Source organism: Octodon degus, unplaced genomic scaffold (genome assembly GCF_000260255.1).
Source record: "Octodon degus isolate 3935 unplaced genomic scaffold, OctDeg1.0 scaffold00128, whole genome shotgun sequence".
NCBI classification, from domain to species: Eukaryota; Metazoa; Chordata; class Mammalia; order Rodentia; family Octodontidae; genus Octodon; species Octodon degus.
Genome location: NW_004524704.1, coordinates 7,054,442 through 7,064,777, shown reverse-complemented (window position 1 = coordinate 7,064,777; position 10,336 = coordinate 7,054,442). Strand labels below are relative to the sequence as shown.

At 38.9% G+C, this 10,336-nt stretch overlaps 1 protein-coding gene across 3 annotated transcripts in view; it reads left to right on the top strand.

The window, feature by feature from the left end:
• Window positions 1-10,336, top strand: part of Fgf12 (fibroblast growth factor 12) — a 581,813-nt gene that overhangs the window by 555,777 nt on the left and 15,700 nt on the right. For all 3 annotated transcript variants that reach the window (XM_023700952.1, XM_004640911.2, XM_004640909.2), the window contains one exon: window positions 5,136-5,334. In XM_023700952.1, the coding sequence (XP_023556720.1) occupies window positions 5,136-5,334 (199 nt within the window). The remainder of the gene's footprint in view (window positions 1-5,135; window positions 5,335-10,336) is intronic.

The window sequence follows — 10,336 nt, the reverse complement described above, 5'->3', positions numbered from 1 at the left end:
GAGAGATACTGGAAAGGATCCTGGTGGTGATCTTGGAATGAAGTAGTGTTCCTCATTCATTTATAATCTGGTATGAAGTGAATAGACATTCTTTACTTTTGAGGGTAAGGCTAGGACAGGTACTACCTGGACTGTGAAAAGGTACGAGCACATAGTAGCTTTTATAGTGCTAGAACAAAACCCATTTGTGCACTTGCAGCTAAAATAATGCAGGATCAAAATTCATTTTAAAAAGTCAAAGTATTCATATTCCACTAAAGTCAAAGTCATGTTAACAAACATGGACAACAGAACATTTTTGGGGTAATAATTATCGGAAACAAACAATACCTGCCACGTCTACATACCTGATGTATTTCAAGCGATGAGTTTTTTTTTTATTGACAAGTATTTCTGACACTGAATAGAAAGTTTAGGATTATGAAGTGAAACAAAATTTATGAGATGCATGTGGCTCCTGGTTATTCTTTCAAAAGAAAAAAATATTTCTTGCACTGTTGACTCTGCATTCACTGTGTGCGTTGGATCAAGGTATGCTAGGATTTTATTGCCTTCGGCTCTGAGCCTGCCTTAGACTTTTGTCATTCCAACACTCATTTTATATATTTTGAACTCCTGAATATATGTCGCTGCTGACGTCTCTGCAGAAAGCATTGCATGACTTTCAAAATGTCTGTGTCTGTGTGGCTTTTTCTTGCTCCAATTGTGGCATAGGTTTCAGGATGGGGGAGAAGATGCAAACATGACAGAAGCACAGAATGGACTGTCATGCAATTAATTATCTATTTCTTGCTACAGGAAGAAAATGTATCAATGATGATAATTTGAAGGCTTTGTGATTTCTAAAAGTATATAACATGCTTCTGTATGTATCAATTCATTTTCCTTAAAATAGTTTATTTACCACTAAAATAATCTAAAAGTCACATCTTCAGCCACTTTCTTAAAGTTCTGTAGCAAATACACACACAGCCAGAACCAAATTTTGTTACTCCAATGCTAGGATTTTGATTTCTTATCAAACATAAAGAATGATAGCAGCAAATACAGTTTCAGTTCTTTGATCCTCAATTTTATATTGAAATAGAAATTGTGAGGATATCGCAAAGGTTTCCCTTAGGGTCTCTAACCAAGCTAGCCCGATGACCTTCAGGTTTCCTTGACAAACAAGGCTGTCGGCACTCACAAAATTGTTCCCACTAACTTCTGCTGTATCTTCCTGTGACATATCTTTGTCGGGGGAGGAGGGAACATTTGCATTAGTATCTGACTCTTTGCTGCGTAGTTCCTTGAAACAGTATTAAATGGGATGCTTCTCTTGACTTTTCTGTTCTTGTTGGGACCTGGAGGCTGTTTATAGAATCTTCCATTGTTAATTCAAGACCCAGTCTCTACTTAATGCTGTTGCTAGGTCAGACCCCAGGACCTCAATTTTTATCTGTATCCAGGATGTTTCCTGTTTGCAGGAGGGAATTTCCAACCACTGTGAAACTAAATGAAAACCTGGAAGGTCATTATTTATTAAACAGAAGTGTTATTTTTCTTGTGTATAAATGACAAGCTAGTAATTATATAGGGCTGAGTTGATCTTTATGGTAATGGATAAAGCTTGCTCAAATCAACGTTGGCATCAGAGCAGCCTTGGTCATGCAGTAGGAATCCGTGTGGCACTGGAAGAAATTCTATACTAGCATCCAGAAGCCTATTTAACTAGCAAAGGGTCTGGTCTGCTGCTGACTTTTTGTGACACTGGGAATAATTATTTCATTATCACATGGTTTAGTTGATTAATTTATAAATGTCAGCAAATTGACCTGATACTAAGCAAATATATATATATATATTCTTAGCATTGTAATTATGTCTTTTTATATACCTGATAATATATATTCATATGTAATTCCTTGCTTAATATATTTTCTAATTCCTAATATGATGTCTGAAATCCTATTAGAATTTATGCTTTGAATGTTCAAGGTGCTTTTGCATCTAGGCCTTATATAGTGTTAGTATTGGGCTCGATCTAGAAATAAATTTTACCATTATTTTGAAAATGTGGGTTTTAAAAGAAATCTAAGAAAAACCTGTATCAAAACTGAAACATTGTCTGAATCTTCCAACATGGTCCTACATAAGAACCAGCTTGAAATTCTCTTTCTAATGCACCCTTTGGATACATTTTAATTAACTCAGCATCCCCAAAGTCTTACGCTAAGGGTGTGTTCCCAGGGTGGCAGTTCTGGGGAGTGGTGTGACCCTTAAAGAGATGTAACTTAGTGGGAAATCTTTAGTAGGGGAATGCCTCAGAAGAGATTGGGGGATCTCTACCTGTCTGGCTTCCAGGTATAAGGAGTGATTTCTTCTCCTTATCTACCTCCTCCTCCTTCTACTTCTTCTTTTTAAATCTTATATTTACTTGGTACAGGGTCTCACCACATAGCTCAGGCTTGTACTTCTCCTATTGCCTCAGCCTCCTCAGCACTTGGATCACAGGCATGTGACGCCATGCTGAGCTTCAATGGCCAGCATGGCATGCAGTACCAGGGATCAAATCCAGGTCCTTGTGCTTCCTGGAAGGCACTTCGAGTGCCAAGCAGTCTCCCCAGCCCAATATCCTTCTCTTATGTCACTCATCCCAGCACCCCTCCATCTACCTAAGAGTCCTTGCCAGAGCCTTCCCTGAGCTATTAAGATTGTCCCTCTCTGAATTTGTGGGCTAAATAAACCTCTTTTCTTTATAAAGTTATGATACATCAGGCGCTTCATTCTAGTAATGCCAAACAGTCTTATGCATGGCATAAACTGAAACACTTTATGATACAGCTTTATGAATTGTGTTACTTTTATTTCTATCCTTGGCAATAATGAAACACTCTCCTAGTAATGGAGACCAGGCCATAGAAGAGCCCCTTTCCAGCACACTGGGTTGATGCTGAGTTCAGTGCTGGAGGACAAGTAGTATGCAAGGGTTTTGTTCTCTCCCCTCATTTCTTAGTTACTTTGTTTCTCTAATTCTTTTGGGTAGATGTATAATTCATATCACATAACATTCATTTAAAAGTATAAACTTCAGTGGCTTTTGATGTACTTAGACAGTTGCACAAATCTCACCATTCTCTAACCTCAGTACATTTTCTTCTCCCCGGAAAGAAATCCTTCCCAGTGCACCACACCACATTCCCCACCACACCTTGACATCTACTATTCCCAATTTGGAAGGGCTTATTCCAGACATTCTGGGTAAATGGAATCCGATAACATGTGTCCTTCATGTGTGTTTTCTTTCACTTATCAGACTGTTATTGGGCTTCATCTGCATTGTTACATGAATCTGTACCCTGTTCTCTCTCATGGGGGGTAATGTTGCTCTAGATGACTACATCACAGTTGACAGGTATTTTGTATTTTCTACATTACATGTGACACTGTTATGAACATTTATGTAGAAATTTTTACCTAGATGTGTATTTTCATTTTTCTTGGGTATATATTTGGAAGTAGTCATGTTGGGTCTCCTAGTAACTATTTAACCTTTTGAGGAGCTGTCAGGCTACTTTCCACAGCCTGTGTTTGTGCACCTCCAGAGCAATGTGAAAGCTTCGTTTCTCTTGGCCCTAGCCAACACTTCTTACTAGCATGGTTTTTCATGATGGTCATCATGGCAGGCATGCAGAGGGGTTCCCTAGCCATTTGCTTCTTTGGTTCTTAACCCAGTTAGTTTACATGAAACTGAGTACTCTGAGAAATCCAAGTTTTAGCTTCCACTGAAAGTCATGTCAATGTCTTGTAAGTACTGTTATTTTCCTAAAACCTAGCAGTGCCTTTCCACTTTCACATGTGCAGTCTCATTTTTGTCAGTAATGCTATGATTACATGAAGTCAAAGGAGATTGTTAATCCATGGCAGCCTTAGGAGTCTCTTATCTATGAATTACTTAGTACTGCACAAATGAAAATGGGAGATTTGTGGATCCCATATCAGACTGTAGTGTCTACCAGCTTTGTCTCTACATACTCATTGGTAACTCCAGTCCATATGTAAATACATTAAGCTGGGACAACATCACACAGAAATTCTTCCTGTATGCAATACAGAAGAGCACAACTACCACGTGTTTGTGTAAGATTTTTGTTTAGTTGGAGCCAAAGAAGATACTACCACATTTTTCTTCAGCTTACCTCAGAAAGAGAAAGCTTTCTCCTTTCCACGAAATGCATTTTGTTCATTTGATGTGTTAAGGTATGATGTCGTTGTACGGACTGGAAATTTCATTGTAAGTCACTAAGCAAGACATGGGAAGGAAAAGCGAGCAGTTTGGGCTTGCAAGGCGGGGATCGCAGAGCCATAAATGTGAACTCTGGCCCTGACTCCATGTTTTTCCTTTCATGTGTCTTCGAATACATTGTGACATTTTGGTTGTCTCTCAACAGATGATGGGGCTGAGGAGAAGGTATTAAAGTTTCCTCTTGGACTGAAACTCTCATTCTCCATGGAATAGTTTCCAATGTAATGGCAATGTTTTTTTCTATTGCCTTTTTCTTATATTTATATATGAGGTTTGATTATTTAGTAAACATGTATTAAAGATATTTTAAAAAGAACTCCATGGAGATTAGGCAGACAGAAGCATATTGGTGATCTGCTTTGCTTCTGTGACAGATTTCCACACATCCAGAGGGGTCCTTTCAAAAACATCTGGTGTGCCTGCCTGTGTTTCTAATGTTGCCTTTGATTCGATTCCCAGGGATGAATTCTAGTGCCTTCTTCTCATGCTAAGGGCCACAGAGATGACAAATGGGCAACTTCTTCCCCTTAGAAATCGTATGCTGGCGTCAGGTTCAGGACTGAGCCTTCAGTGATTGCTACCTAGTGAATGACTCATGTCTGAGCAATAGTTTTCACAAGAATAAAAATTAGTTAGAAAGGAAATCCTTGTCTTTATATGAGTCCGTAAAAGCACTAACTGAAATTTTGTGTCTTTCCTTCTTGCTTGCTCTTCCTGGGGGATGTGTGTTTTCTCAGCCCCATTAGATTTAAGTATCTGCTTATTCAGTTTTTAATCTCTCCCCTTCTCCCTCTCCCTCCCCCTTCCCTCCCCCTCCCCCTCTCCCACCTTTCCTCCTTTTTCTCTGCAGGATGTTTTCACCCCAGAATGCAAGTTTAAAGAATCTGTGTTTGAAAACTACTACGTGATCTACTCTTCCACGCTGTATCGCCAACAGGAATCAGGCCGAGCGTGGTTTCTGGGACTCAATAAAGAAGGTCAAATCATGAAGGGTAACAGAGTGAAGAAAACCAAGCCTTCATCACATTTTGTACCAAAACCTATTGAAGGTAGGAACCAAAGCTCTTCTCCTCTCTGGAGCCTGCTCTGGGTGTGGTCCCAATTCCCCTTGCTCTGAAGAATTTTCCTAGAGTTTAGAATATCAGAACAAAAAATTAGAAACCATGTAGTACCTATTCCTTTTTAAAAATTCAAAAGACAATTCTGACACAAGATCTTGGTACTTCAAACATATATGCTTGTCTATAGAAGCTAGAAAATCCCTAAAAGTAGGAAAATAGCCTTAGTTACAAAAAAAAATAAGTAAAAAAAAGACAAGAAAAATAACTAAGGTGAAAGGAAGTTTTAGTATTCAATTTGGAATATAATTTCCTTCTTTGTTGAATGTGTTAATTTAATTTCTGTGGTGCTTCTTTTTTAAATGTATTCAGTACAGGGTCTACAGGATCTCACTATGTAGATCGAACTCATGGTGACTTCCTGTTTTCAGCCTCCCAAGTGCTAGGATTATAGGCATGCACCGCCATGCCCAGTCTCAATCACCACCATCTCAGCCTGCCCTGGGGGTGGGGCTGGCAGAGCACATCAGGGATTGAACTCCTGGTCCCTGCATCTGCCTAAACAGGCACTTTAATCTGTTGAGCTATCTGTCCCTATTTCTTTGGCTATATCTTTGAAAAATCTTTCCAGCGCTTGATAGTTTATACAAAAACCTTTTAGAAAAACAAGTATGTTGAATACTAAACTCTGCATCTCTGAGCCAGTCTACTAACATAGAGTATCAACTTTTCTTCGTATTTTTTTTAGGGAAGAAAAGAGTACACTGTTTTCTGTGATCAGTAAATATTTTGTTTTATAATTAATTTTATTTTATTTTGAAGAGTAAAAACAAAAGCAAAAGCAAATAGCAGATGCAAAGACAGAAATACATTACAGATTTTCAAATCAGAAATAGCAAATTAACCATGGTTGTTATATTACCTATTTTTATCATCAAATCTGTTGCTCAGATTAACAGACATAGTTATGCAAGATTGGACAGAAATTTGAATATTGACACTTGCTTTCAACAAATTTTTCTTGCCTTTTTTACTTTTTTTGTAAATTTATTTTAAGGAGAGTATAATAATAATTGATAAGACATTAGTAACACTACATATTCAGAAGACCAAGATGAGAGGTATTTAACCATGGGTTTTGTATTATACCTTGGCATCTTTGATATAGTTGCTTAGATTGCAGATATCAGCATAAAGAGTCAAAGTGAAAATTCTAAACATTAACTGCTGTTTTTTAAAAAACTGAAGGAAATTATTAGTACAATCACCTCAGCCTCCTGCATATATACTTGCATGACTTTCCCCCTAGCTTTTTTTCACTCCCTTCTCCTTTCCCTCATGTAATCAGAAAATAGTAATAGCATTAAATTTCATCCTTTGTAATTGAGCCTCCCTTAATTATCTTATACAATGTTCATTTTTTCAAATTGGGCACTGAAATAAACTCACTTTTGGCATATACATTGTTTCCAAAAAAATTCGCTTAAATTGGATGACAGTAATCCAACGGATGGCCACATTTGTTGAATTCAGTGAAGTAAAAAATAATTAATCATGGTCTGAGTATTTTACAATTATGTGCACTTCTCTGAAAGTCAGATTACAGTCATGTAAAACAGTGATTTCGCCTTCTTGTCTGAGGAAATCAAACATTCGAGGTATTACATTGCAACTCTGTGACTTTGGTTTGCTGTCCCCTAAATACCTCTTAAAACGTGTTCAAACAACCAATGTCACAGGTGCCTGCCACACAATGAACAGTGCACAGGGCTGAAGAATCAGCAAAGGTATTAGAGACAGCATTTTCTGCAAGCTGCTAGGAGTAACGTAAGGTGCAAAACTCCTGGCCACTCCCGTCCTGGTCTATGAACTGTGTCACCTCGGCCACACAGAGCTGAACTTTTCTGCCTGTCACACAGCTTCACTACGGCCACCATGCTGTCCATGCTGCTACCATTGTTTTGATTCACTCACTTCTATTGCCTAAAAAATACCAATTCGCCATTGTGAAAATACTAACTCAAGAGGGACTACATTTACAGTAGTCTTTTTGACTTTCTTCAAGAATAACCAAGCAGTTTGTCTTGTTGATGTATACATTTGGGGACCAGAGAAACGATCATGTTGTATTAAAATTACCTATTGCCCTTCGCTCTCCTCTTATTCATTGTTAGTTCAATCTCTGAATAATCATGACATATTTTAGTTTTCATTATTATCTCCTTAGTCTTGTACAGAATCTGGTATATCAGAGAGATACCCAATCATCAGTTGTCAAATATATACACATATAAATAAATGAATAAATAGAAAATTATAAAGACAAAGTAGAAGCGTGTTCCCAGAGAACTTTATAATACAGTTGGAGATAAGAAAAATGTTTGCCAATAGCCATAGTTTAATGGCAAATGGGATGTATTTCATGCTGATGGAATTTATACTGTGATTTAGGGAAAGAATTCTCTCACAAAGAGGACCGTTTCCTTGAGAACTCAATAGCTAAAGGTAGCCCTAGAGCTTGGCCAGGCCCGTGCAATTTGAAATGAAAGGAGGGGGAAAGAGGATGAATCAGATAAAAACACCCACGCGAGTAAAAGCAGGAAATGGCCTGCTTTAGGGGGTTCAGCAGGGTGCATTATTAAGTAACATTTCCATGGAAAAATGTGTTCATTCCCAACTACACTTTTAATAAATTAAGCTTTCATCCCTGCATCTTTTTTTCTAGTGGATTTAAACTAATGTTTTTGTTCTTATAAAAAGGTGTAAAAGAGAACTAGAGGAGGAGGGAGGGAAAGAAAAGGGGATTCAAAGAAAAGAAATGTGTACAAGCGTCTTATTGTCTCCCTAGTGTAAGAACCTAAAAGAGTAAGTAGGATCTGAAAGGTACAAAGGGTACTGTGAAAGGGAAAAAGATTCTTCAAAGGGAAGAAACAACCGTGATGAAGGAAAAGAAAAAAAGAAAGAAGGGAAAAATATACGTGTATGTACCTAGGACAGCTTGGATGATTGTACTGCTGTGTTCTGCTGGTCTTCTGAAAGGGGCGGTTAATGCTTAATGTTTTTGCTCTCTCCTTTTTAGTTTTTTATAATTTTTGACCAATTTTAACATGCTTATATCTGGTCAACTGAACAACTAATTTGAAAACAACAGTGTGCAAAATAACAGGCATTATTGAATTCCTATCATTTTGTTTAGTAACATTCTATATTGTTTCCCATTTTTTAAAACTTGTTTATATTCTCTTTGACAGTAAAATAAATATATAAATAAATAAAAGAAACAGACTTTATTGCATGCACGTACCAACTTCCCCTTACAATGGTAAGGTGCATGTCCTGCAAACATGTAGTAATACAAAGATGGTAAGTGATTATTAACAATTTTTAGCAAATTGAGCAAAGTATAAAAATAGCTGTGTGTTTTATGCATGCCTTCTATGGAGAGTACATTTCCTAGCGAACCTCTCTACCTCCCAATAAAAAGAAACAGCTACAGAGGACCCTCCTAACTACAGCTGTGTTTTGTGCTTTGGGTAGCTACTTCCTCTGAGGTCCGGATGACTCAGTGTAAATGTCCAAAAGAATCGTGTACTGCAATTAAATCCCTCCTTCCAGAGCTGCGTGTATCCTGTTTGTTGCTGCCCTTCAGTGCACATACAGAGAGAACCAACCAGACGGTCCTGGGTCTCTAAGTAGAACTGGACTTCCTTCCTCACAACACAAAACCATGCTGACAGCAGCTTCACTGTACACATTCTCTCACCAGCCTAATCTAACCAGCAGCGGTGCAGGAATGGCACAGGGCTGCCCAGGTGCTAGAGTCCTTGCCATACCCACGTTGGATGCCTCTCTCTCTCTCTCTCTCTCTCTCTCTCTCTCTCTCTCTCTCTGGAGCATTTCTGTGACTCATACAGAGCTGCATGTGGCACCAGTGCCACGCCACTTGTGTGCTCGTCCCTATCATCCAGCCAATGTTTTGATAATCGGAGCACAGAGGAAGAAGAATGAAAGGAAGAGCAAATTTCTCTGTATTAAACTATTGAATGGATAAAGTACAGTTTCTTGGGCTGGCAAGATAGCTCAGTTGACTAAGCACCTGCTCTGGCAAGTGCAGGGGCCAGGGTTCCATCCCTGGTCCCGAATGCTGTGCCAGCCTTGTCATCGGGATGCACTAAACCTGTAACTAAGTCCAGGTGTGGTGGCGCATGCCTTTAATCCCAGTGCTGGGGAGACTGAAAACAGGAGGATCACTACAAGTCTGAGCTGTGTAGTGAGACCCTGTATCAAATACATAAAATGAAAAAAAAAATACAGTTTCTTAAATTGTTCCCATAAAGGGTAAAATGTGAATTATTTATATATTTATTTAATATTTTGGAAGAACAGCCAGAGTGATAGGCATTCTCACCATAACTCACCTATTCAAAAAAGGTTTTGATAAGTTTTTGAGTATATCAAATATAAAGCGTATAATTGGAAGCCAGTTTTAGAAAAACATTAGGAATAATAGGGGCGGCCAGATAGCTCAATCTACTAAAGCACCTGCTTAGGCAGAGCTTAGCAGCCAGGATTCAATTCCTGGCGTGCTGCGCCATCCTGCCCCCAGGTTGCTCTGAGACAGTGATTGAGACTGGACGTGGTTGCCCACACCTCTAGTCCCAGCATTTGGGAGGCTGAAAACAGGAGAATCAGGAGGCCGATCTGCATAGTAAGACCATCTAGATCTTGTAACCCCTGTACTAAGCTACTTCACAAAAAGAGGAAAAAGAAGAGTTTAGTCTTTCTTAACCAGATATTTTTACTTCCATTTTTAGTAATTTCATGGGCCAATGAGATAGCTCAGTGGACTAAAGCACCTACTTAGACAAGGGTAGGCTACTGCAGGGACCGTGGTTCCATTCCTTGCACCACACGCCACACCAGCCCTGTCCCCAGGGTTGGCTGGGCCAGCCAGAGTCTGGGCATAGTGGTGCATGCCTGCAATCCCAGAACT